Source organism: Toxotes jaculatrix, chromosome 1 (genome assembly GCF_017976425.1).
Source record: "Toxotes jaculatrix isolate fToxJac2 chromosome 1, fToxJac2.pri, whole genome shotgun sequence".
In the NCBI taxonomy this organism is placed as follows: domain Eukaryota; kingdom Metazoa; phylum Chordata; class Actinopteri; family Toxotidae; genus Toxotes; species Toxotes jaculatrix.
The window spans coordinates 13,730,679-13,758,121 of NC_054394.1; the positions used below are offsets into that span (position 1 = coordinate 13,730,679).

The 27,443-nt window shown below is 42.2% G+C and overlaps 2 protein-coding genes across 2 annotated transcripts in view; one reads left to right on the forward strand and one right to left on the reverse strand.

Annotated features, from left to right (window-relative positions):
* LOC121184019 (frizzled-3-like) overlaps positions 1 to 17,957 on the forward strand; it is a 29,960-nt gene extending 12,003 nt beyond the window's left edge. Inside the window, exons 3-11 of the mRNA XM_041041366.1 lie at positions 7,786 to 7,982; positions 8,647 to 8,949; positions 9,077 to 9,239; positions 9,495 to 9,794; positions 10,090 to 10,341; positions 13,435 to 13,583; positions 14,169 to 14,283; positions 14,803 to 14,966; positions 15,062 to 17,957. Of these exons, the coding sequence (XP_040897300.1) occupies positions 7,786 to 7,982; positions 8,647 to 8,949; positions 9,077 to 9,239; positions 9,495 to 9,794; positions 10,090 to 10,341; positions 13,435 to 13,583; positions 14,169 to 14,283; positions 14,803 to 14,966; positions 15,062 to 15,284 (1,866 nt within the window). The 3' untranslated portion in view covers positions 15,285 to 17,957. The remainder of the gene's footprint in view (positions 1 to 7,785; positions 7,983 to 8,646; positions 8,950 to 9,076; positions 9,240 to 9,494; positions 9,795 to 10,089; positions 10,342 to 13,434; positions 13,584 to 14,168; positions 14,284 to 14,802; positions 14,967 to 15,061) is intronic.
* On the reverse strand, positions 17,918 to 26,376 carry kif28 (kinesin family member 28). Its single transcript, XM_041041353.1, has 26 exons — positions 26,206 to 26,376; positions 26,024 to 26,074; positions 25,746 to 25,898; positions 25,599 to 25,634; positions 25,361 to 25,480; positions 25,161 to 25,268; positions 24,691 to 24,845; positions 24,497 to 24,608; positions 24,321 to 24,388; positions 24,061 to 24,203; positions 23,856 to 23,977; positions 23,359 to 23,449; positions 23,169 to 23,229; positions 22,752 to 22,875; positions 22,514 to 22,649; positions 22,321 to 22,439; positions 22,020 to 22,127; positions 21,791 to 21,883; positions 21,180 to 21,320; positions 21,000 to 21,070; positions 20,656 to 20,790; positions 19,974 to 20,140; positions 19,641 to 19,735; positions 19,165 to 19,297; positions 18,836 to 18,963; positions 17,918 to 18,507 (listed from the first exon to the last, which is right to left on the reverse strand). The coding sequence occupies exons 1-26, from the start codon at positions 26,359 to 26,361 to the stop codon at positions 18,349 to 18,351; spliced, it is 2,985 nt and encodes a 994-aa protein (XP_040897287.1). The 5' UTR covers positions 26,362 to 26,376; the 3' UTR covers positions 17,918 to 18,348.
* Between the last annotated feature and the right edge of the window lie 1,067 nt (positions 26,377 to 27,443).

Consider the following 27,443-nt stretch of genomic DNA (forward strand, 5'->3'; position numbering starts at 1 on the left):
AATCGGCAATTTATACTTCTCACTAAGTAATTTCGTTGGAAAAACACACATTGCTCTCAAGTGTTATTTATCTTGGAAGACTGAAATAGTGACTGAAAGTCTGCTGTCTGCAATATTGGCAGTCAAATCTGTGTAATCATGGAGAAACATGGTGTAGTTGAGGAATATAACAGCTCTCCAACCAGTGAGAAGGCTGGCGTCTATTCCTGTTCATGTGATGTATAAGGTGGAGACATACAGCAGGCTGGAAAAGTTGACCCTCAATTTTTGCTTTGTTCGTTGTTGTCTGACGAAGGCAGACATGTTTAAACTGGATAAAGATATAATTTCAGGTCATTTCAATCTATATTGTAAATTATTGACAGGTCTCATCTTAAGTTGAATAATATTGACCCTGCTCCACCTAATTGAAGGAACATACTACTCTTTAGACTGATTAGGGTTTGTTTTGCCTTTATCAGTCAGTAGCAAGTGACAAATCTGTCCTGCCAATATTCCAGTTGACATGGAGGCATCATTGTGGTTGCAAGGAGCAGTTAATTGATAAAATGATAATAATGCCACACAGAGAGAATGGGAGGTGAATTGAGACAAAGAGATGAGAGCTAAATCAAAAAGTCTGAAGACAGGACATTTTTGTTAAAAGAAACAGGACAACAAAGGTAAAAAAAAATGCATTTTGATAGCCTGTACAAAGGTTGCTAAGCAGAGAAATAGTAAATAAATTACAAAATGATGAGATGAAATAGATTTTGGGTCACTGACAAGAAATAAAGGGATGGGTAAAGTGAAGAAATTGTGCTCTGGGTTTAGCACATAAAAAAAAGAAACTGCTAAATAGTTATTTGTCAAATGTGAAATGAAAGGATAAAAGAGTAGGAGAAGTCAATGAATGCTGATGTTGGAAGAAGCGAAAAAGGAGAAGAGGAGGACAAGTGCATGTCAGAGTAATTGCCAGGAGTAAATGGGAGGCAAGGAAAATAAGAGATGAATACAGGAGAAAGAAGATAGGAGGAGAGGAGGAGGGGAAGTGAACGTGAAGGGGAATGCCATTAACGGCTTTGTCCGGTCCTCCTGACTGAACGATGGATGGGCACGGATAAATGAACAAATGAATGAAAGAGGGAGAGAGTGTGGGAGAAGGGTGCCCCTTTCTTAACTGTCTTTTCAGAGATTAAGGGGGAGAGCATCGCGGTCTGTTCAGTTCATCTGTTCATGGCCAACGCCTGTCTCTCTCACAGGCGTGTGAGAGGAGGTAGGCACATACTCAGAGGGAGTGTGTGCACGAGTTGTGGTGTGAATTTGTTTATGAACACATTTATCATGTGCTCATTATGGAGTGGGAAACTAGAAAATGCTAGTCAAGATTAAATCTAGCCAATAAAAGTGGAGAAGAGCAGCAGTAAGAAACCAGTGGTGTGCTTAGAGGATAAAAATGAAGATAGTAGGTGAGCTGGTGAAAGGAGAGGGAGACGGAGGGATCACGTAATTGCTAAGTGATTGTGAACTGAAACGATACACTTCTCTTACACTGCAGAGAGAGACAACATAATTGGCTCTGATGTATGGATGTAGTGAATGAGGTGCAGTTTGAGCACAGGAGGAGAAATAGAAGGATTGAGTGGCAGTGGAGAAGCGAAAGCAAATGGGGATATTATAGTTTCTGCAGAAAGACAGAAAATGGAGGATTTTGTTCTAATAGCTAGAGAGCGGATGTTGCGGGGATGTTATATTGTAGCAAGCTAATGGAGGTAGAGCTGATGTGGTCTGACAGCATTTGTGCTGCAGGGCTGGACCGACTGATTTAAGAGTGAGTTACGGCGCGAGACAGAGATGGCACAAGAGAAGGAGGCAATAGAGAGCCTGTGAGGTTGATGTGTCCAGATAGGCTTTCGCAAGGTTTAGTAGCAAAAATCCAGATTTTTCTCATCTAAATTCCTCTTCATCTATCAGAAGTAGGTGCAAGCAATAGTACATTAACACGTTTTTAACAACTTTTTAGTCCTTTTTAATGTGCTGTTTCATAGGACAAAAATATAGGTATAAATAGTGACAAATAGTGCACTAAATATCCATAAAACTTATATTGGCAGGCTGTTCGTTTTTTACAAGATTAAAATTTTAAATTTTAAAGACACTTTGATTTTATTATATATTTCACTGGGTTTTTATAACTGTATAGACAATCACATAACTATGGGTGTGGTTTTTGCCTCATGATTAGGCACTGAAAGCACTTTAAAGAGCACTCAACAGTCATAACCACAACAACATAAAGTCGATGAAAGTCACTGATAAGCTGTGTGGAGGCAGTAACTCTACTTGTGGAAATCCAGGACCAGATTAAATAGTATGCATCTGATAATAATGCATTTGAACATCACAACACTAAGTTAGACACCTCTGGGGGAAAAAAACAAACTTTTTTTTTTCCTCTGAAGCAGACTTGCCAGCTCAGGAGCTGTTTCTTTGGAGGCTTAAACCCAACAGCCTGTCACCTTGATCTGACCACAATACAAAGCTGGTGACAGTTTCAGGAAGTGTGTGTGTGTGTGTGTGTGTGTTCATGTGTTCGTCTCAGGTTCTCACACTCTAAACACTCCTTACAATCCATTTGACTCCCTAATCCACCGGGAAACCGCCACTCTTTTTTCCATTCCACTCCAGTTTTTCTCCCTTTTTCCTCCATCCCTCCCTCCCTTCCTACTCCTCCTCCTTCACTTGACAATGTGTATGAGTTTCTGCAGAGTTGGCTAACTGGATTTTCTACAACTGTTCTAAGCACCAAACCTCTCACATACACACGCATATATACACACACACACACACACACAAAAAACACACCCACTGGATAAACAGAGTACTCAAGGATATTAGCAAGTCCAAAAACCCATATAAGTGTTCTCTTTTTGGATCTGAATCCAGATCAGTGCAACTCCATCAAAGAAGGAACTTAGTTGGAGCTATTACACTCTAAGGGTACTAATGTTGCCATCAACATAGTTTGTGGTTAGACCAGTTGCCATAACTTTGTGGGCTCATGTAATAAAGGAAATGGAACAAAACAACTTATCTGATTACAATACCATTTATCATCTGTGTAAAATTCCCAAGTCTTTTATGAGTAATTATGTGATATGAGATTGTGGATTGTGGAGAGCAACTTCTGATCAGGGACTTACAAAATTTCACTCTTGGTCAGCATTTATCAGGCTAACAAGCTGACTGTTGGACTCTAATTTGTGTACTGTGCAAAGATGTTCTGTCATATAGTCACAATGGATATTGGTTTCCATCCCCTATGCCCAGACTGAACTGGACACTTGTGGGAGGAAACACCACAAAAGTTTTGCAAACTGGCGCGAAAAGTCCTCACATTCAACACGCCCTGTACTTTTTTATGCTGTATTCACTGTTCTCTCTTTGCTACCAACTTTACAGCAGTTATTGGTATCTGCCTCTTGTTTGACAAAAGCTTCACCAATTGCTTGCATTGCGTGACTGTTAATCATACGCCTCTTTCTTCCTTTCGGTCTTCCTTTTCTGTTTTTCTTTGTTGATTTGTTTTTTTCTTTACTTGAAGTTTTTTTTTCTTTCTCTCTCTCCCTGCTGGGTTACTTTGGAGAGAAGGAGTAAAGAGAAAGAAACTTAATCCCTCTATTGAACAAGAGGTGGACCAGTCAGGGGCTTTTTTTTCTCATTTTCCTCTGTCAAAAAACCCACCCTGCTTCTCACTCTGAATGCTCACAATTGGCTGTCGAAAACACACGTTGGAACTCACAAGTAAACCTTTGATTTTATTTATTTTAATTAGATTAGATTTTCTTCTTGCGTTGTCTGTTAACCTGCTGATATTTTGATGTATAGTTTATTCATGGCACCTATCTGTGGTTTAGCCATTCTGATATTCTGCTGAATAGCTATTAGTTGTGAAATGGAGTAGTTGACATCACTCATACTGCCTATGAAAGCTGAATTTGTGAATGTTGAAATGATTGTGTGAAATGTTTCTCACAAATTTAGTTGCCAAATGAATGGTTGAGGTCAACCCACCATTCATTTTAAAGCTTCATGGGTGGGGGAGACATCAAGTTGGAGCAATGCATGATGGATGGCATTTTGGTAGCATGTGGTCTGCGTAACAAACTTTGATAATTGTAGATTTTGTTTTCTTCATCATACTGGTTTAGTTTGGATTTTTTTTTCCACAGATGTTTTACTTTTTTCTTTTTATCATGTAATGTGAGCCTGAGTTTTAGTCTTTGAAGTAAGTGTGGTCCACCGCAGTGACTCAGCAGTGCCAACAACAGCACAAAGGCATTTTTACTTTAAGACCAACCTTAACACAGTTTCCAGTCAGGGGCTGTGGACTGTTGTAGCCACAGCTTTGTTGAATAAATTGCATACTACTGCATAACAGGGCTTGCCATTTTAACACACATTTACACTTGATTTTACATCAGCATGTCGTTCCTACATAGGATGTCTTGACCTGGCACAAAAATTCAGCAGCTCATTACAATAGCACATCTATTTTTTTTTTTTTTACAATTTGAGCAACTTTTAGCCAAATAACCAAACCATACTGCACTTGGTATAGTGTAGCTTCAGCACCCAGTAGGTGCAGCGTGGAGCTGGTTGGTTTCATGTTATTTGAGGTAAAATTGCAGAGCGTCCAAGACGCAGATGTATTGTGTTCCCATTGTCTGTAATGACCGGAAACTAATTCTCTCTCCTATGTTATTAAGTAGATTCAGTTCACTACACTACTGACCAGGATGGAAGGAGAGAAACAAGCAGAGAAAGATTGATTGCAGGGTGCTGATGCACTACATTCCCTCTTACTGTTGTATCCTCTTTTCCCCACCCTTATATTCTTCTGCCACATCATTCCTTGTTTTTAGTAGGACTGTTCATTCACCCTCAGGCCAGGTTTGTAGGCTTTTCTGCTTCCCTTTCCCTGCTCTTCCATCACAACTGACTACAAAATGCCAGACAATTCACTGTAGTTGCCTTCCATGGAAGACTGATTGCCATCCCCCTCCACTCTCTATGGGAGGCACAGTTAGGCCACTTAATATCAATATTCTCTTTGTGGTGGAAGATCGGGGGCAATTGCCGTGACTGTCAGAATAATTGCACACAGATATCTGCACACAGGCATTGACTTGCACACTCACACACTGGAAAACACAACAACTGGGACATACTTACACAGAATACAAGCACAGTGACACACACATACATATGCACATGCACACCCATGTAACCCCACATGCACTGTTGAACCGGGCAGAATGGGGACACACAAAATGGGAATCACACACATATTCGCTGTAGAGTTAGTAGAGGAGACATGAGGAAAGGCCCCATTCTGCTGGGCAGTGAGACACACTCATGCAGAAAGCAACTAGCATTCAGTTAAGTGTGGCCTCAGGCTCTCTTATAAATCGTTTTTTATTGACATATCTTTGTATCTTGCATTAATATGCGCTCAGAAAAAAAAAAAAAAACAGCAAATATATTTGTCCAAACTGAGTCTGTATAGGTAACATTACTGTGGGCTGCTCTTCACAGTGAGAGCTGGTACTAAGGAGGCTTCATGAGAAAGATATAATAATAAGTGTAACTAGGCAAGTAAGTTTTTCTTTTTCAAATTCCACAGGGCTTCGGTCTGTATGCTCATCTCTTATTAATGAAGAATAGTAGTTCTCTATTAATATCGGTGCATCTTTGTTAAAGTCACCAATGAAGCAGCACCTTTTTTTCACCAAATCTTCTCTGTACATTGCAGGATAATGCTTGTCAGTCAGTCTACTCATATTTAATTGCTTATCAACTCAGGTATGAGGTTTGGCCCACAGCTTAAGCTCCTCTGGTTCCTGTCTTTCCCAACACAGTGAAACTTGCATGTTAACACGCAAGAAATAAAAATGCATGGGTAGTAAAATGTGAATTATTGAATGAAGTTGAGTGGTTTGTGTGTATATGTGTTTGTGCATGCTCGCATGTGTTTCTGTACAGCATTCAAAACTATGTCACACAGCTCATGCACCACTGCACCCATTTACTGGTGGAACATCTCAGCAATGTGCAGATCTGGAACACAGCAATTGAGAACGATCAAAACATACTCACAAGGCCTGACTCCACACAGAAACATGCATAAAACACACACACACGCACACATATTCACTGATGCATGGCCATGAATGCACTCATACAGTCTGTAGGCATATACTATAGCTTTTGTTGTAAGCAATCAGTTTAAGTGCACTGTTTTGTGTCACATGTACACACATTTCATAATCACACCCACATTGCGGTGTTGTGTGTGGTCAGCCTAAGTGTTTCGTTCCATCGCTCTCCATTCACTGCTGTCGTGGCTCTGCTCTGATTTCTCTGTTTTCTCTTGTTAAAGCTCCATTGAAAACTCAGCGTCTGTGCATCCAGATGATATGAACTTTGAAATAGCTGAATAGATGCAGGTCATTTAGCACGCATTACCACATTAACGCTGCACTGTGCACATCATGTTGCTGAAAGCTGCTGATGTATAAGCACATCAGTAAATTATGTTGAATATACATTTTTTAAAAGCAGAAATTGACATTTGTTTACCATAGGAGTCTGAGTCACTATCTTCGGTACTCTACCTCATTAAAACCTACAGTAGTAGTTCTGTTTTGATATTGAGCCTCATAAACAAGGCTTTGACTTAATTTTGTTCAGAAATGTTTAGACATGGAGAAACATGAGCTACTCACACAGTTTTAAACTGGTGTACACGTTCACAAATCTCAGTGCATATTTTAAAATGTTCTGGCTTGTATTTTCAGTATTCGAGTCCTAATTTAATTTCTGTGGAAAGGTAGATTTTTATAACAAACTGATAAATAATTCACCTGTCAGCATTAGCAGAAGCAACTCCCAGCTAAAAAGAGAAACTCTGTTTTCATTAACAGAAAAGAGAAATTGCTTTACTGGCCACATAACTTAAGTGGCCTCTGACAGAGCATCATAGCTGTGGTGTTTTTGCAGTGTAGCTTTCACCAGGACAAAGAAAAAATCAGTGTCACACAGGATCCTCACTTAGAGTATGTGTTCAGCCCAGGGTAAGTCAGCAGTAGTTGTTAAAGGAAAAACTAAGGGCCCTTTTTGTCCATCCCATTCCAGTTTTCCAGGCCCTGTGCAGAAGGTCACAAGCCTCACTCTCCTCTAGACTACCACTCCAGGGAGCTGAATATACAATCTTTAGTGTGTAGATGGCCCTTCTGTTCAATATATTGACACATGGCTGTGGCTCAACCTTCAGAGGGCCTGTCTCTCCACTACTTCAAAGCGATGCTTGGTAATACGATTGCTGCTATACATATTTCATAAACTTCTGAATATTGATGGAATACTGAGTAGTGTAATTTGCAGCTGAGAAGTAAGAACACACTTGTCCTCTCGCTCTCCCTCCATCCTCTTTGATGGCTATTTCAGGTTAAATATGAGCCTTCTCATATGTGCCACTGAAAGCAGCTAACTTTTTCCTGAGCCTGTGTGTGTGTGTGTTTCCCACATGAATGACAAATTTAATAACAACCTTGTCAAGCTGATTCACAGTGATATTGAAATATAACATTGGAAAGATGAAATGTGTAGGTGTTTGCAAGAGAGTTTTGCCACTGTATGACTATGATACACTACTCTTGCCAATTGTTTCAATTTTGTTGCAGGTTTAAACAAATTAAAAATTTTAAATCTTTTTGTTTCTCTCCATCTTGGTCTCTCCTGTAGCCTTTTCATCCCATGGTAAACCTAGTGTGCAGTACTGACCTGAGGATGTTCCTGTGTGCCCTGTACGCCCCAGTGTGCACGGTGTACGGCCAGGTGTCCATGCCATGTCGATCACTCTGCCAGCGGGCCAGAGACGAGTGCCACAAACTCATGGAGATATTTGGAGTAGCTTGGCCAGAAGACATGGAGTGCAGCAGGTGTGTTTTAAAGCAACTCAGTACTAAACAGTGCCATTACACACAGGATATTGAAGCATCTGAAAGAACAGGCAATAATATTATTATGGTTGTTTCACATATGTACTGTACATTTACCCAGCAGTAAGCCTGCAATATATGTTTTGCATATAGGTCTAATCTGCACTGTTATTGTTTGCTTCTCCTCTTTGAACTCATGACAACCTCAACCCCACATCAAACTAACTCTGAACTTCAGAATCTTGCTACTGTTCTCACTTTTTTTTTTCACCTTTGGTTTCCAGCAGCCCGCTTTCATCTTTTTTTTTTCTTCCCTGTCTCACTTCTTTAAATCTTTCATTCTGCTGTCTTCCTGGTTTCTGACAATGTTTTAACTGTCTTTTCTATAGGCTTTTTTCCCCTTATGAAGTCAGTTGCCAGCTTTTGAGGTTCACCTGACTAAAGCTAATGCACTCTAATCCACCAGCCCTGCAATAAATCTTACTCTCGCAAAGGAAGTAAAGTTTAAGTTTTTTTCTTTAAACTGGGTAAGAGAGGTGTTGATTCAAGCTCTAGGTCATTTTAGAGGCTGTACTTAGTGCTGCTATTTGTTCCTAACATTTAGTTATAACAGTGAAGCTCTCAGAAAAATTGATGGCAGATTAATGTAATTATTCTTCTCCAGGTTTCCAGATTGTGATCAGCCCTATCCTCGTCCAGAGGACCTGCTGACAGACTCTGATCCTACTGACCAGTCATCCATGACTGTGCAAAGAGACTTCGGTTTCTGGTGCCCTAGAGAGCTCAAGGTTGACCCAGACCTGGGTTACACTTTCATGGGCAGGAAGGATTGTTCTGCCCCATGCCCCTCCATGTTCTTCAACCAGCAGGAGCTGACATTCACTCGATACTTCATAGGAGTCGTCTCTATTGTCTGTTTGTCTGCAACACTCTTCACCTTCCTGACATTTCTCATTGATGTTACCAGGTTTGAATGCTTTAATGTTGTCCTAAATCTGATGTCAACTTGCTGAGTATGATTTATCGTGATGCTTTAGTTAGCCCTCAACAACAACATAAATCAATGTTTTTTGTTTTTTCTACCCCCCCACTAGGTTTCGATACCCTGAGCGTCCAATAATCTTCTACGCTGTGTGTTATGTCATGGTGTCACTGGTGTTTTTCCTTGGTTTCCTATTGGAAGACAGGGTAGCGTGCAATGCAGTCAGCCCTTCTCAGTTCAGAGCTTCAACCATAACACAGGGCTCACACAACAAGGTGGGAACTTGAGCTAACACAAAGATTTCATGGTAATATTTTTGGTTTGTATGTGGAATGTCTGATATATAAACAAAAAGTACAGTATACTTCTGATAATGTGTAAAGCTAAAAACCTTGTTTGATGAACTCTCTCATGGTTAATCGTAATGAATTTAATACAGATGGCTAAGTAGACAGAAAAGTAAACAAATGCATGTACTGTATACTCTTGAAAATAGATCAGAAGTTTTTTCTCCCACCCTTCTCTTTCAGGCATGCACTCTGTTCTTCATGGTCCTGTATTTCTTCACCATGGCGGGCAGCGTGTGGTGGGTCATACTGACAATCACTTGGTTCCTGGCCGCTGTGCCTAAATGGGGCAGCGAGGCTATTGAGAAGAAAGCCCTCCTCTTCCACGCCATTGCCTGGGGGCTCCCAGGGGCCCTGACTGTCACCCTGCTGGCTCTGAACAAAATTGAAGGAGATGGGATCAGTGGAGTGTGTTTCATAGGCCTGTATGACATAGACGCCCTGAGGTGGTTTGTTCTGGCACCACTCTGCCTCAATGTGGCGGTGAGTACATTCAGAAGATAAATGAGCGGGTGGGTGGATGAAAGAAGCGATGAGTGGGATGATAGGATAGATAGGTGAACAGATTAATGGGAGGGTGCCTGAAATGATACAAGTGTGGACTGTAGGCTGAAACTATGGAGAGATGGATAGATTAGTTAATGGATGGGTGGATGGTTGACAGTGTTTTGTTCTGTCTGCTTGTCAGTCATCCAGATCTTTAAAAAATCATCAAATTTAATTTTGTCAATTTGTCACAGAGTTTCAACTTCACGTTTGTCTAACTCTCTCTCTTCAGGTGGGGGTCTCTCTCCTGTTGGTGGGCATTGTGGCTCTGAATCGGGTGCGCATGGAGATCCCTCTGGAGAAGGAAAACCAGACCAAACTAGTCAAGTTTATGATCCGAATGGGAGTGTTCTCGGTGCTCTACCTTGTCCCCCTGCTAACTGTGATTGGGTGCTACCTGTACGAACACACCTACCGTAACATTTGGGAGACAACATGGATGGAGGAGAACTGCAGGCGCTATCACATCCCCTGTCCATACAAGGTAGAGAGAGAGAGAGAGAGAGAGGAGAGAAAATGTATTTGTGTGAGACCATGTAACATTGCTGTCCTTGCAAGATAAACTGCCATTTGTGAAGACGTTTTTGTTGAGGACACCTGGCCGTTGACAGGTCAATAGTGAGACATGAGAATCAGAAAAGACAGCACCAGATTCTCTGCCTATTAACACAGTGCAACTATAAATAAAAGTAGGGATCAGTTGTCCTCTAACTGTATACTTAGATTATCTCTTAAATTCCTCAGATACCTTAAAGTAGATTTGCCTGTTGAACAGCTCATCAAATCTGTTCTTCCACCCTCTGTCTGAAAACAGGTGACCTCTCACAAAATGCCTGACATCTCAGCTGGACACTGAAAACAAATAGACACACTCTTAACAGGATTTCCAGCTGTATTCCTACCACAGCTCTATGCAGCTCACTCACACGCCCACTCAGCGTGTGGTGTCACTCTGCCAAAGTTAGCTGGTGTGAAGTACTCAGTTGCCCAGTGTAGAGGATACAGCGTTTTTCTTTCCTCTTTAAGTCACTGTGATAGGTTTATGTGTGTAAGAGTAGTATGCATACCAAGACCAATCAGTAAACAAGATGCCTCTATAGTAGAGGGACATGATACAGGTAAAGGATGGACGCCAAGTCTTTAAAGGATAATTCCACTTTTTTTTTTTTTACAACTTGAACCTTATTTTCATAGTTTTGACCAAACTTTTTCTCAGTTATGGAAACAATGTACTTAACAAAGTATCTTCAGAGTCTGATGGGGAAAGAAACATGCTCATCTTGACGATCAGACAGGCTGTAATGAATACTTACAAGGGACAGTTGGGGTGATTTTATTGTTTGGCTTCAGTTTTCTCTTTCATATAAGGTCATCTAATTTTGTTTACAACCTGTATTACAGTCATCTGGGTGTTTTCGTCCTGTCAGATTTTGGTATTACTGTCTCCCACATCTCAGCATCAACTTGAGTAGTGTTATTATTACCAGTAAAAATAATGGGCAAAACTACAAAAAAACAAGACCCAAGTTATTAACTAAAATAACTGAAATAAAGAGCAAAGACTGTGTGTGTATTTGAGTGAGTGAGTGAGTACGGGATGTGCGATGTGGCTGAGCGAGTAGGTATTTGTGAAGAGGAGGGAGCAGGGCGTAGTATACATCATTAGCTCAGCTAATAGAGCTCTCAAGACCAACTCCACACAAAACTGCCATCTCTGTTTTACTCTGTTTCTTTGTCTCTTTGTCTTTCCCTCTCTCAGCTGGTTCTCACACACTTACTTCTTATACTCACTCTCCCCCTTCTACCCCTCCACTCACTCACTCACTCTGTCTGAGTGTCTCTCTCTCAGGGTTTCAGGGCTTGCTCAGTCATGCTCTGCTGCCTGTACTCTATAATGTCTTTGTAGCAGTTTGCAGCAGTGGTGGGAGTGAGATGTTGTATGCTGTCTGGTGATAAATTAACAACCAAATAAATGTGCACAATGCAGACACAGACCCTGTAACAAGCAGGCAGACAAGGAAACAAAAGCTTTTCAACAGTTTCTCACATAAACCAAAAGATGGGAAAACTTGGACTTCAGAAGCATTTGTTTATGTTTCCCTTTTTCACTATCATTAAAGCAGAGTGCTGTTACACTGGTTTGATAAAAGCGAAGTGTCAGCTAATTTGTGACTGACAGTCTATATGAGAGAGGGTGGAGGCAGGTGCAAGTGCTTATGTTACTTGTGTATGCGTTTATGTCAGTAGCTGTTTGTGTGTGCGTGTGTGTGTGTGTGTGTGTGAGAGAGAGAGAGAGCTCATGAAGAGAGACCCCCTTTACGTCTTATTGTAGCTCTGGAATTTCAATATTGCTATGTGTTATTTGATCTTTGCCCTGGGGCGGTGGTTTGCGTGCAAATGTTAGCGTGTCCATAAGAGTCTACAATTGCATGTTTTTGGATAATTGGAGATTCTGTGGGCATTGTTCAGGCTCAAGTAACTTAAATTTTGTGTGCGTGTGTGTGTGGATGGTAATTTACTGAAGGTTCAGGGTTTCTTGTTTTATCTCAGGACCTAAATCTGAGATATTTAATCTCAGGCTGGGTGAGACAGACTAAAGCTAATTATACATAGCAATTCTCCTGGCCCCTGGTTCTTTCAAAAGCAATATGCCTAAGCTTTGTAAAAGTCCTCCTCCCCTAGGAGTTGCCTTAGGAGATGGCATGAACGCTAAAATACTTAATAGCACACTAAAATGCTAAATAGTTAATAGAATCTTTGTCAGGATTTAATCTTAATAGGATAAAATGGGACATTTAATTGTCTCTGTGGAATCCTGTTACCACACTGATTCTCTGATTTTGATTAAACTATATGTTGAACAACACAATTAAAACATGTTCTTCCAAAATGGAACTTTGGCCTCTTAAACATTTATTGTCAGAGCAAAGTTTTAGCTTTATGAAGAGAAAATTGAGGCGGGATACGTCACATTTTAATATACTGTACACTCTCTGGAGTTACTTTCTATTTCAAAACTCAACACGGTTCTTAGTTGATGTTTCAAAACATCAGCAGTGAACTGGAAGAACATTTTCAGGATTTGGATTCTATAAAATGCGAGTGTGTCCTTAAACCAGCTACAGCTTGCTTGTATCAAGAACCCACATAACCTACTCAACAGCTGTAAAATCCTGCCCTCTGCTGTGAGATACTGTATCCTGCATCTAAGTCAAAGTCCTATGGTGAAGACAGCTGCTGCTATACATCTCAACCATCTCAGTTCAGCTGCTGAAGCAGCAGCAGCGATTTTGTCTAGGATTAGTGCCCCTCCATCATTCATAATGACTCACTGAATTGTGAACACTTCAGTGACGTTAGTGATACATAATTTTGGTCCCCTTATTGAGCAAGTATTTTGTGTGGCATCCTAAGCTGAAGGAAATATCTGCCCAGCATTTTAAACTTGGTCTGTTTCCAAAATAATAAAAGCTTTTCTCTTCCTCTGACTCTTCTACATTTCTCTCTGTATTTCCAACATCTGTTGTCTTTATTGGCTGATTGCAGAGTTAATGTTTAATATTTCTGTCCTCTTTAGGTGGAGCAGACCAGTCGGCCACTCATGGTTTTGTTCCTAATTAAATACTTGATGATGCTGGTGGTGGGGATTCCCTCCGTTTTCTGGGTGGGCAGTAAGAAGACCTGTTTTGAGTGGGCCAGCTTCCTGCACGGACGCAGACGCAAAGAGTAAGACGAGGGACTGTTTGTTTTTAGTCCTGTTTTTACCCTGTCCTTGTATGATTCTCATTTAAAGTGAATATTTATTAGGCCAGAAATATTTTTTGAATGATCAAATTGAGATAAGTTTTTGTTTTCCATGTGAGGTTACTGCTTCAGACAGATAAACCAATAGCATATTCAGAATCACTACCCCAGAGAAACACCTACCCCTGTAGTGTCTGTCTCTGTGGTGACACATGGGTATCCTCTCACCACCAGTAACAGCACAATAACCCTCTCCTCCTCCTCTTCTCCTGTCCCACTGTTTCTCCTCTCCACCTCTGCTGTGTCGCCCTCACCTCCTTATCTTTCCTCTCTGTTTCCACTCCTTTCATCACTCCTCCCCTCTTCTCCTCCAACCCTCCCCTCTTTCCCTGCTGTTGCCATGTCTCTTCTCTCGTTTTCTCTCTCCTGCCCTACTGCTCTCACCACTTCTCTTCTTCCCACTCCCCTCTGCCCCCCTTTAAATTCTTTATCTGCTCCCTCTGGATCTGCCCCTTGTTACCCATTTCCTCTGCACCTTCCCCTTGCCTCTCTCTCTTCTCTCTGCAGCAGTGGCGTGAATGAGTCTCGCCAGGTGTTGCAGGAGCAGCCAGACTTTGCCCAGTCTCTGCTGCGTGAACCCAACACACCCATTATTAGGAAGTCCAGAGGAACATCCACTCAGGTACGACTGTAAACACAGAAGTGCTACAGTGGTATCACAAGCACTCATTGTAATATTATTTGTAGAAGCAACAAATTAAGCAGGAGTAGTATCAATAGTGAATCCTGTATGTTATCTTCACTCCCCCAGATTAGAGACCAGAAGCTATATTCTTGCTTTATTTCATCCATGACTGTCCATTAGCTCCCCAGGCTAGATTGGCCACTCATTCCTTCTTCCCACTGGGCATTGCACAACAGCAAACGGATGCAGATTACTGGCACAGTCAGAGAAAGAAACTAGAAAGAAATAAAGTGCTTAATAAATTATACTTGATATTTGATAACTAAATTCAAACCCAACTGGGGTCCAAAGCTTTATGCAACAAACCAGAATTGAGCTTTAGATTATGGTTGAGACTATGTACTACAGTATATTTTAGACAAGGACTTCTCGTAAATTGTGAATTATTTCACAAAAACTGTTTTCCAGGGGTTAGTTACTACATCTATCTGATCTCTCCTATTTGTGTACCTGTAGGGCACCTCCACCCACGCCTCCTCCACCCACTTGGCCGTCCTAGATGACCTTGACGAACCAGTCAGAACTCATCACGGCCACCCCGCCTCCACTAGGAGCAAAGCCAGCAGCGTCCACAGCAAGGCCAGCTACCACGGCAGCCTGCGCCGCACACGAGATGACAGGTAGAACAGAAAATCCGTGACACACTGTTTGTCTGTCTGTCAGATGGTCTGACTCAGATTAAGCAGGGTCTTTCTCCTCTTTCCTCCTCTCTCAGGAGCGATACTATGGTTTACCGAGGTACAGAGGAGCGCAGTTTTCATGGGAGCATGCCTCGTCTTGACCACCCGCTCTCCACTCACAGCAGCCTCCATCAGTTAGACAGCCGCTCAAGGCACAGCAGCCAGCAAGACATATCTGAGGCCCCACCTACCCTCATCACCCACGGAACCTCGGCAAGTGGCAGCCAAGCTGCAGAAAATGATGGCACCAGCGCCTGAGAAAGGTCATAAATTTTATAGGAAATTATTGTCAGGATGCTGTCGATACCTTTCGAAGGAAGACTTGCCCTCAGCAGATACGCACTCGTCCGTCTAGTGTGTTTGCCTCTATAGAAGATGGAGAATGTACCACAGAGTGCTGTATTGGTGATTTTTGGTGTTAGTTCCTTCCTGATCAGTTGTTAGCTGTGCAGCTAATGGCTAACACGGTTCAGTTAGTGGACGTAACCGATGTTTTGTGGATTCACTTAGGTTTCGCTCTAAACGGGACTGTTATGCTTACTTATTTGAATTCACACGTCAGCTGACTCCTGACAAGAATAAATCCACTTCCTCAGACTTTGGTGACTTCAGTGATACTTGTCAAGATGTTATTCAGGGAAAGTGTTTAACTAGACAGGTAAACTACACACACACTTGTAAAATGTGGAAAGTGAGAAGAAGAATGGTTACAGTGTGTGCAGGTGTACTCTGGATGATTCATCAGATCCTGGATTTGGAGTCTGGACACCAGTTTTGCGATTTAACCTGTGTCATAACCTGTGTTAGGGTGGCATTACCTCCAAATAATGATCTTGCATCCTGCCACAAGACTTACATGAATATTGTTAAATATGTGAACAGTGCTGAGTATTGCTTTTGTAACAATCTTAAATGGTTTGTCCTCTCCCTTGGTAATGTCTCATATGAAACTTGACTTTTTTTTTCAGTCTGATTTCAGCCTGATCTAACTATTCCCAATCTTTGTTTGTCTTAGACTGCAGCTCTTAATGAATGACTGACAAATATGGGCCTAAAGTGACATCGTGGACCTCTCTGTGGTTTAGTGAAATATTTTTTTAATGTGAAAATCATCTGTCTACTGCTGAAAGCTTCACTATGTGACTGTGTGTGTGTGTGAGAGAGAGCGTGAGTAATAGATAGAAGCAAGTGGTCATATATGTTTTAAACTTCAGTTCCCCCCTCTGGTAAACAGAGAAGACCTGATGGAGGGAACTGAATCCAGAATGTAAAAGGGTTGTTTTCTGAGTGAGTAAGAGGGTGATGTAATACAGACGTGGTTGTGTGAAATGAGCTGGAATAATATTTGTGCACTTACGTTACATGCACAGAGAGGTTATTCCAGCTCAGCCTGAAATAATTTTAGCACTGACCATTCTGCAAAGAGGCATTAGCCTGGCAAAGAAAGACAAGGCAGCTTTAGAAACAAGCAAGGTAATAGTTCACTCAGCCATTGCTTGTTCAGTTAGTAGAATCACAATCTGTACAACATTCAATATCCTCTAATCGACCCTTAGAATAAGACTACTGTTAAAATTAGCTGACAACTAGAGTAACGTAAGCAAAATTCAGGTACACATCCTTTCATTCGCGTCTAATGGCTGCATAGACTGGAGTGTAATTTAAAAATGGAAACAGATAATGGTGCTTTTATTTTGAAATCTGTCACATCCACGTGGCTAAAAGGTTGTTTTTTGGGAGGAAGTACTTTTTTTCTTTTCTAATGACATTTTCACTCGTGTAATTGATATGTACCTAAACTGCTTACTGTACATGCTCTGTGAGCTTGTGTGCTTCTGTTGTTCAGACTTAAACTCAGACTTGTCCGAAGCTGTACAAACAATTAGCAGTGCAGAAAAAGAAGTAGTCAGTCATTGTGCTTTTTATGTTGTCAGACTTTACATTTGAGTAAATGTTACAGGAAGTGTATATTGTCACTGTTTTTATATTGTTTGTTTTGTTCCCCAATCCCTCAAGATCCAATTAACCTACCTCGCCTGTACCTTCAGCCTTCTCTGTACCTGCACGCATGTGCACTCACACACACACAAACACATTTTTTCAGGTTCTTTTAGAAAAGTAAAAAATGGTCCTAAGCTCAACACATAAAACCAGTTCAGCAGAAGTGGTGCTTATCCTGAAGAATCTGAGCTACTGTAAAATTTAACACAAACCAAACAGTTAAATTGATTCATGGGCTCTGCCTTGATCACAAACACACGTATACACACACACACACATCAGTAGGATCTCTGTAGCTAGCTGTCTCTCCATCCCCACAGTTGGCTTTGTGTTTTTCCATTCTACCTCTTCAGTTCAAATGTACCTAGCTGACTCTCTGGCCTTTCACTGCTGCCTCCCTCCTCCTCTTATGTTTACGTCTCTGCAACTGTTTTAAGTTTCTTACGACCAACTGCCTACTGTCAACTTGCCTGCCTCCGTATCTGTTGTACATAGATTTTCCATCCTATGTGATGACTAATCTGCCTCACATCTGCCTTCTGCCTCTCCTCCTGTAAATGTGCCCACACTAATCTTTTTTTGGACCTACAGCGACTGTCTGTACTGTTGCAAGTCGTGACTGCGCACAAACATTAACCGTTGTGCTTTTACCTCTGAATTGGACTCTGCAATGAGAGACGCTGTGGTAAATACTACACTCAACCTAATGAAAGAGGAAATCTCTCCTCCTCTCACATGAAACATCTCGTTCTCCATATCAGCCCCCCCACAAGCAGACATGAGGACAAAGAGCCTTCTTGATTTCTGTGCTTCAGAGTGAACCACAGCAGCTTGAAAATATGACACGTTATCAATGACGGTTCAACAACATAATAATATTGTGAATTCTGAAACTTGGGTTGTATTCGCCTTTTAATTTATTTGCAGTTTGGGGACTGTAGTGACTTCTTTTACATGCAGTCTAATAAACGTTTTATAGACTTCATTGCTTCTGTTTTTATTATGTTGATTTGTTACCCTGTTAATGACAGAGTTGTGTATTTATTCCTGCTGACTAATCTGCCTACCTCACCTTACTCTTCTGGAGGATCCTGGAAATATCAGTAACATAAAAGTTCAGTTCAGTGACCACATTTCCTAAGCAGGTTCCAGCGACATAATACTGTGATTTTACAACTAACACAGCAGCGCTTTTAGAAACAGATACTTATAAATGGCAGTATGTTCATCCTACACACACTTTACAAGGGAAATCTCTGCAGTGTTGTGAAACGACCAGAGACATTTACCTTCTTAATACATACTTTAAACAGTTACTCAGTCAGGACCAGATTCCTGATCTCTCACGTTTCCGGCGGACAATGGCGGCTACATCTTGTTTGAGTGTGGAGACGCTCTGTTCCAGCTGCTCTGAGAAGTCTCTCAGCAGACGACTGTGCTCGTCTATAAACAGCCTGAGCCCCAGCAGGTCTGACTCCTCCTGGAAAATACACAGGAACATACACACATAAAACAACAGTTTAGTGACAGTGAGGAATATGTCCACAAAATATAGACTGTAAATTGTACAACTGTATAAAGTAGCTTATAAAACAACCTCTCATGGACCATTTCTAAAATTTCCTGAAATGTTTCCTGACTTTGGTCCAGTCTGACCGGATCTCACTTTTCTTGCATGCCAGTTAATACATGTGTATTATTCTCCACTGATCCACTGCTGATTACCAGCTACCAAGAATTTTGTATTTACACGGCCTCACTGTAGTAATGGTCGTAAATATTAATGCTGCAGACAGACAGATACATACACTGGGTCTGTGCCTGCGCAGGCGCTGCAGCTGACCCCTGACTGAGGTCATACTGTGGTAGAAAACCTTAAGAGCACGAGCAAACTCTGCATCGCAGCTGGGACGCCGACCACGCACACTCTCCCCACCTGAAACAAGAAGAGGTGTGTGTGAGCTAGAAGAAATTAATCACCAAATACTTCTTTTCTCCTTTTTTTTTTATAAATTCCTTTTTAATAGAAAAGTATAGACATGATTTAAATTCTCTTTTCAACTTGTGTTTTCAGTTCACTGGAATGAAAACAAACTGACGCCCACCCTTTGGAGTGTACAGTATGAGTGTTAGTTACCGTTCCTGGCTGTGTTGAGTTGTTCTCTCAGACTATGATTTTCTTTCCTGAGGGAAGCATTAACACTCTTTAGTTCTTCGAAGTCCTGCTGAAGAGCTCTCACTGAACAGCTGAGCTCTGCAGAGTTTGCAGGCTGCAACACACAAAAACACACATTTTACCTCATGAACTGTTCTTCGAATAAGATTTGCATGTGCAATAAAGTTGCCTGGAATTTCCCATTCTATCCTACAGGAACATAACTGTGAAAAAAACAAATATTACAGTTACTGCAGTCTATTCTATGATCAATGGTTGACAGTTAATTAATTCTACAGTCTCACAACTTATCTTCCAGTTCGGTTCATGTATAATGTATTAGAATCCATGTGTATCTCTTCCATAGTTTCGTATCTTTATATATCCAGATTTAGAAACAGGCCACAGATTGAAAGATCACTCCCGATGCAGGGATACAGACTTAACATCAAACTCACTGCAGTGTTTGCCGGGCCTGTCTCGTCGATGATAAAGACACCCTCTGCAGTCATCCTCACTCCCTCCAGAGATGAAGCCAAGTCTGTGCAACCGTCTGAAACAGGAGAGCTACACCCATCAGCAGCCTGGTACTTTTCACTGCATTACTATTTTGACAACGTAGGAATAACATGAAATGAATCTAACCAGAGTGCAAGACAAACATAAATGTCAAATGTTCAGGAGGAAGGAATTAAGACAGAAAGATATCTGATTTTTTTCATTACAGCCAAAATTATAGTTATGGTTATGAAGAGTCTTGTCCAGTTGTGCATCCACTTCTTCATTCTCACCTTGAAGGCCCCAGAGCTCCAGCACGACTGCGCTGCTCTGCAGGTAGTCCAGCAGACGTTGGGAGGTGTAGAGGGAGGCGAAGTGGACCCTGTGATCCAACAGAGGGTTGAAGTTGTGCCACACAGCTGGAGTGTAGAGTGGCTGGCTGCAGTCAAATAACTTGAAGCTAAGAGAGGTGGAGGAAGAGGAAACAAAGGGAGAATAAAGTACAGTTTATCAGTTCTGGCCTTGTGAATCCAGAAAATGAACAGCAATGTTCCCCGTCTATCATGAGACTTCACTCTCAGTCTTCAGCACCTTTGTATGGCTTGTGCTATACACAAATGTTGAAATTACTGTTATCCCTGGTTTAATTTCCACAGAAAATGCTAAGCAGATCAGAATCAAGTCACATTCTAAGCCTTTGCCTTGATCAAAAAAATCAAAAGGACGTTTTCACAAGCCCATTCATGTAACCATTTAACCATTTGACCATTAACCATTTAAGTCATGTCTTCTTTCCATTAAAAGCTAAAATTCATTAATGATCATGAATGTTCTCCTTACATGTTCTGCTGTACCCCATCTTGACCTCCAGTTCCTGGGCTATAATTTATTGTAGGAATTCTCTGCACTTTCCCTGTACTTCAGACTCCCTTCAGGGCCCCGCACAGATCAATATGACACCCCCCTATGCCTCACCCAAATTGAACCCCTCTGTTGCGGTCCTCTCTGATCCAGCGCAGGCCACAACACTGTTCCAGGACCAGCTGGAAGTCCAGTCGTCGACCCAGCAACTCAGACGGGTCGATCAGGATGTCATCTTCACCAAGAGGGCTGGAAAGTGAGAAAGATTATTTATGAATACATCTCTGTGTGTTTATCAGGACTACTTGGCACTACAGGACTACAAGCACTATGAATTACCTTGTGTACGAATGGTGCTATATAAATAAACCTTGCCTTGCCTTGCCTTGCTTGCAATATATATGTGTGTGTGTTTGTGTTTGTGTGTGTGTGTGTGTGTGTGTCTGTGTGTGTCATACAGTCCAGTGGAGTTGCAGGGAACCAGCTGTACTTGAAGAATGGCCTCCTCTGTGCCCTCTGAGCCCAGCACCTGCAGGCAGACGTTATCAGCCAGTCGGCTCTATACTTGTCAACCATCTGCCTATACTGTCAGATGGGGACGTGTGTGTGCATGTATGCAGTATTTTCTATGGATCTACCTCCAGTTGCTCCTCCAGAGGGATGCGGAAGGCCAAAGACTGAAGCCAGAGGTGAGCGGTACCCAGGAGCAGAGGCTCCACTGGATCCCAGAACGGGTCTTTGTCTCTGGGTAATGTAGCTGGAGACGGCCCCTCTACCCTCTGACAGCAGGAGAGTTATTGCTTTGAAATGTAAACCTGTTAATGGCAAAGCTAGCTCATTCTCATTCCCAGCTATAATAACTCAACATGTGGAGAATGATTTCATTATTAAAGACAAAGCACTGTGAAATAACACTGTGATTGTGTGATCATGGACTCTCCTCTTCTGTCCATCTGACTTTTTTTTATGTTTCTCTCTGTTTCCTCAACACAATTTACTAAATTCCAAACATTAGTGCTATAAACAATATGTACATAGCAGGTTTTGTCATTTTCTCAGATCCCATATGTTCTGTTCACAGTGTCTGAACCACGATTCTTTTGCTGAAACTTTTTAGGCTCGCTGATTTCCCACAACACAAAAGAAGGGATAGCAAAAACAGAAGCCAATCAGGCACCTCTGCTGATTTGTAAACATTCTCTTACTACATTTTAAAAAACAAACAAAAACCTTGACTCAATTTACTTACATTGTCTCCACTCTGCTCAGCCTGATGCTGCTGATAGACTTCTTCCATCAGGAATTTACGGTTCACAAACTTGGCCTTGGACCACATCCAGACCTGGGAAAGGCGTATAAAAGTGGTTTAAACAAAGAAACAAAATTCCAAGGCCCAAATACAAACCTAAATTGAAACTGGAATGATAAAAAAAAAGTTAATGTAAACATGAGAGACAGTAAGGGAGCTTGAGACCTACCTGTTTTCTTCCCATTGAGGTGACCCTGACAACAATCTCCTTCTCCAGATCGTGGCCTTTTGAATCTGACAGTGCCAAATTCTTGATCTCCAACTTGAACTCCACCCCCTAGAAAATTATGTAATAAATAACCATGATTACGAGGCTGTAAAAAAAAGAAAAATATTTGTTTACATAAAATTGCCTCCAGTATAAACATACTAACTAGACAGATAATCAGCTTCCTTAACTTTCATTACAACCAGAGAGAAAAAACATTTTAACAAGAACATCGGTGTGAGTGAATGTGGCCGTGTGTCACCTTGCTCAGCTCCTTGCTCATCTGGTTGGCTTCAGCCACCATGGGCATCAGTTTGATGTAGTCGTAGAAAACGGCCAGCAGACTGGGGTCTGCCTGACTGGACCCAGTACTGGTCTCACCTAAACACAGACACATGAATGAGATCACCAAAAAAAACCAAAAAAAAATCTCTTTGTTGATCCCCCCCACTCACCCAGGTGGATGCCCTCAGCAGCAGCCAGTTCAGACTGGAAATAGTCGTAGTCGTAGCGGCTCCAGTCATCCCCGCCCCTCTCAGACGGATAACCAATGAACAGGTAGGTACAATTGGAACCGAGAATGAGACGGTCCTAGGGGGAGACAGAGAGAGAGAAAAATGTTGGTGTGTGTGTGTACTGTAACAGCATGTCACACTGTCATTTCATAAAGTTTGTGTTTGTGCTGAGACCAACCAGATGCTGCAGCTCAGTTGTCTGGGAAACAGCATGACCATTGACAATGACCTTTGACCCTGGAAGTGGAGTCAGTGTTACCCGGCGCTGTTCATTCCTGAACACAGCGTGACGCTCCTGGATCCTAACACACACACACACGTACACGTACACTCATTGCATAAACTTCGGACATGTCTACACTTACTTCTCTTGCATACTCTTTAAAATGGTCACAGAGCCTGCAGCCTATCCCAGCATGCATTGAGTGGAATGAAGGAGAACACTCACAAGAGACTGTCAATGAATTACATCATTCACATCCACTTGTAGACATCGCATACGGACAGATTAGTGTCTCTAATCTAACTTTACGTGCCCTGGGTTTATGGTGTCCTATCATTCCCTGATGTGATCTCGATGTGATGAAAAACTCACCCTAGACCCTTGATGGAGATGGACCTTGGAGAGGAATCGCACAGGCCGATGTCCCAATCACCTGGAACACAAAACAGCAATAATGACACTAAAACTAATCGCTAAAAGTAATAACTGTGGTGATCTGCCCCCGCCCCCCTCCCAATACATTCGGTGAGACATTCAAAGAGACAGGCACAGACAGACTCACCCTCCTGGATGAAAAGCTTGACCACCCCAGACAGCTGAGCGTCTTCGTTGATGTTCAGGATGTAGGGATGCATCTGCATCATCCTCCTCTCCTGACAGCGAGGGAGAGACAGAGACACGTTGTGAATGGCAGTAGGAGACAGGAGAAGACAATTAAATGCTGAAAAATATCCACAAAGATTTGTTAATACACTAAACCAGAGGTGTCAAACCTGTTCCACAAAGGGCCGGTGTGGCTGCAGGTTTTTGTTCCAACCAAGCAGCAGCAGCACACCAGACTTGACTCATTTAATCAACTGATCTCAGTCTTCAGAGAGTTGATTGGTCAAACTGTGTGTTCTTGATTGGTTGGAACAAAAACCTGCAGCCACATGGCCCTTTGTGGAACAGGTTTGACACCTATGCACTAAACCTTCACCAAGTGTGTTCTCCAAAGCTCATTTGAAACTATGGAACTCCTGAGTGTGTGCATGTCTGATTGTGTATTTGTGCGTCTACCTGTGTGATGTTAGCATACTGTTGCTCCCAGTCCTTCAGCGCCTCCTGCAGGTGTTGTTCCCATAGAGTCTGAATGGCTCTGATCTGGAGCTCATTGTGGGTCAGCAGCTGACGAAGCTCCTCTAAACACACAAACGTCCATGTTGACCTCACCAACCATCACGTGTTGAATTCTATTCGATTCTGTTGTAACAGTGACCCTCACTGGTCTCGTCGTTAGCTCTGCGTCCCTCCTGGCCCAGCCGGCTCAGTCGTTGTAGCAGCCTGGCGTTCTCAGCCTTCAGCTCTTTAACCAGACGCTCGGTGGGGCTCTCGTTCACCACTGCCCGGTTCTGGATCCGCTTTGCCCTAAAGACACAGGGGGCGGTTGGGGAACAAAGAATAATGTGTGTTAATGGGGAATAGTTGGAACAGAGGTAACGGACGGCTCATAATAGTTCACACTGGATAAATGGTTTGTTGTACCTCTCAGCATAGCGAAGGGTTGAGAGAGACTCCTCGTAGCACATGTCAGCAGGGCTCAGCGTGGCAATCTTGAAAATTGATTAATTTTTACAAAATGAAAAATAACCAAGATGAAGCCTCAAAGGGGATCAGCTTCCTGTAAAATGCTAGGAATTATTCTATACAGCATCTGTTACCATAACAGTGCGACTGTTGCCTCCCAGTGCAGACTGCAGCAACTTGGTGAGAACTGAGTCTCTGTAGGGAATATGGACGACCCTCTTCCCCACTGCCACATCAGCAAGAGCACTGGGGGAGATGAGAAAGCAGAAAGTTCAAAATACAGATTAATCAATTAAAACAAAAAAACTAAATTAAACAGCAGGTCTACCTGATGACATTTCCCAGGGTGGTAAGGCTCAGGTTGATGGCCGTGCCCTCTTTGAGCCTGTCGGCCTCTGATCCCGACGACCTCTGACGCTCGCTGCCAGCCAGGTCCACCAGGTTAATGTTGGACTGTTTTGTGATGCTCTCTTTGGAAAAGATCTGACAGGGAGTCGCAATAATTACAACAACAAATGATGGAAGGCACCAAATGGCATCACAATACTGTTGAGAGATGAACGCATGTAAATGGACACAAATAAAAGATATGAGTGAATAGGAAAACCATTTAAAAAACAAAACCCATCAATTATTGATCAGAAATTTGGAGAATGATGTGGAATAATACTATTTTGAATTAGTTTTCATTTTGATGACGATTACCTGAACAACCTGTGAAGCCACAACAGCTTCAGAAAACAGCGTGGATTCAGTTTAATGTGATTGAAATGGAGTGCGTGAAGGCATTCACAGTACCTGTTTGAGCTGGAGGATAATCAGCATGTGTGAGCGACTGCTGTTGGCGTTCATGTGAGTGGCAGCTGTGGTTCGAATCCTGGTTCCCTGTTCCATCAGCTGCTCCACCTGCACACCATATTTTTTATTCAGCTACCCCTCACTCTCACATAGTGTCTGCATCTAAAAGACTTTTACTTTCTTTCCATCTCCCTCTCTACCTGTGGTGCACTGTCACAGGGGACTGTCCGGAGACCCTCCACATAGAAGCCCCTCTGCTGCTCCTCTCGAACTCTGAGCCCTCCTGGCGTACGAGACCCCCGAGAGAGCAGGTCAATTACCTGGACAAGGGGGGGGGCAAAAATGTATACAGATCCTTTTCCTCCTAAGAAGGAGGAAAAGGATATGATCCAAAAAAAAAAAAAAAAAAAAACACAACACACAACAAGAAAAATTTACCTGCTCATTATAGATTTCCATCATACTGAAGAAGACCTGTGTGGACATTAGGGACAAAGACATTTTCACAATCACCACACACACACCCAAACATGAAGCTGTGTGATGGTACATGATGATGACATGAAGTTTGCACACATATTCTACCTGACACTGTCTGGTATCCTGGTTTTCTCTAATAGCGTCAAACAGTCGGTCACAGAGTTTAGGAACCAGGCCTTTGTTCGGCCCATAGCCCACCATTGAGTAACTCTTCCCAGAGCCGGTCTGCCCGTAGGCCAACAGTGTGGCATTGTAACCCTGTAGACATTGTTTCAGGACACTCAAAAGTGTCCATGTTAAACAAGGAACACAGAACAAAAGCAGTCTGCACCTCATGATAAATGGGAACAAGACTCTTGAGTTAAATACACAGTGGTCATTACTTGCAGTGCATTCTCCAGTATTCCTTCTCCCAGGTCTTGGAACACACTGTCCTGGGAACAGAAAACATTTTATGAGCCGCAATACATATTTATGCACCGAGAGACCCACAACACTCCTACATGTCAGGTGTAATGACTGTACCAACGCTTTGCCTGTTCTACCAATTTGCCTTGGAGCTGACCTGGTCTGCGTATCGTTCCCCCGGCTCCTCGGGCACGTACAGGCCACTGCGGTCTCGGGTGAAGCCGCTGTGGGACCAGTAGGCGTAGTCGAAGCAGAACGAGCGCCTGTTCTGAGAGTCACGTGGGTCCTGGATGGTGATGAAGCTCGACACCATGGAGACGACACAGCGGCTGCCTGCGTCCCTCTCTCTCTGAGTATAGGAGAGAAATGGAAGAATAAATAAGGAAGAGGAGAATTTAAGGATCACCACAGGGTTACCAGATTATTTACCTGACTTAAACCCTATGTTGTTTTGCCGTTTTATTTTGAAAAGAAATAAATGTGTATGAAGTCAAATCATCCTGAGTTTGTTTCAAACCAAAGTTTTTGAGTTCATACATTTGTCATTACATTGCTGAACATCCATGCATAACACTAATGCTATATGGCAGTATACAGTAATATGCCAGTGTATGTCAGACCATAAGAATAAAGCACATTGTAACACATACATTAGGAAAGCTGCAGGCAAATAACAGAAAAATAAAATAACAAAGGAGTGACAGATTTAAAAAGTGAAAGTATAGAGTAAGTATATCCTACAAAATGGCTGCACACTGACCTTGTTGAACGGTCGGACTCTGACGGCCACTTTGACAGAGTCCTTGCTGTGCATGTCTGAGGCTTTAGCTCTCATTCTCTCTGCAGGCAGACAGGTATCAGCACGGGAGGCTGGCACACTGAGTGATCAGCTCCCTCACACAGAGCACGGGAGAGCAAAGTGTGTCGAGTTACATGCTGACACGGACACTTTCAGGGCGGTGTGACAGGCACTATGGTGAACAGACAAGTCTGTTGGGAAATACCTCCCAGGGTTTTACTGAAAACGTGGAAATTTTTTTTTACTGTGGACGTGACTCTTAAGACTTTATCATTAACTAAACCAGACAATAATGCAAAGTAGACACTGTTTCAGACTAAAGTTAGTTGCATGACAACTGATCTGTTATATATAATAAAAAAAATCATCAGAATTCAAAGTGGGAGGAAATAGTGTGCTTTTAAATTTTTTTTCCCCTGGTGATCTTTTTAGTGAAGAAAAGCAGTGGAGATAAGGCTGGTTTCACTTTCACCTTGTCTCCCACTTTAAATTATTGAGTAGAGACAGCACCCTGGGAAATAAGAGTCAAGTTTATACAGAAGTTACACGTTTACTGCTACATTTATGTCAATATGTCAGTGACTTTCTATGAAATC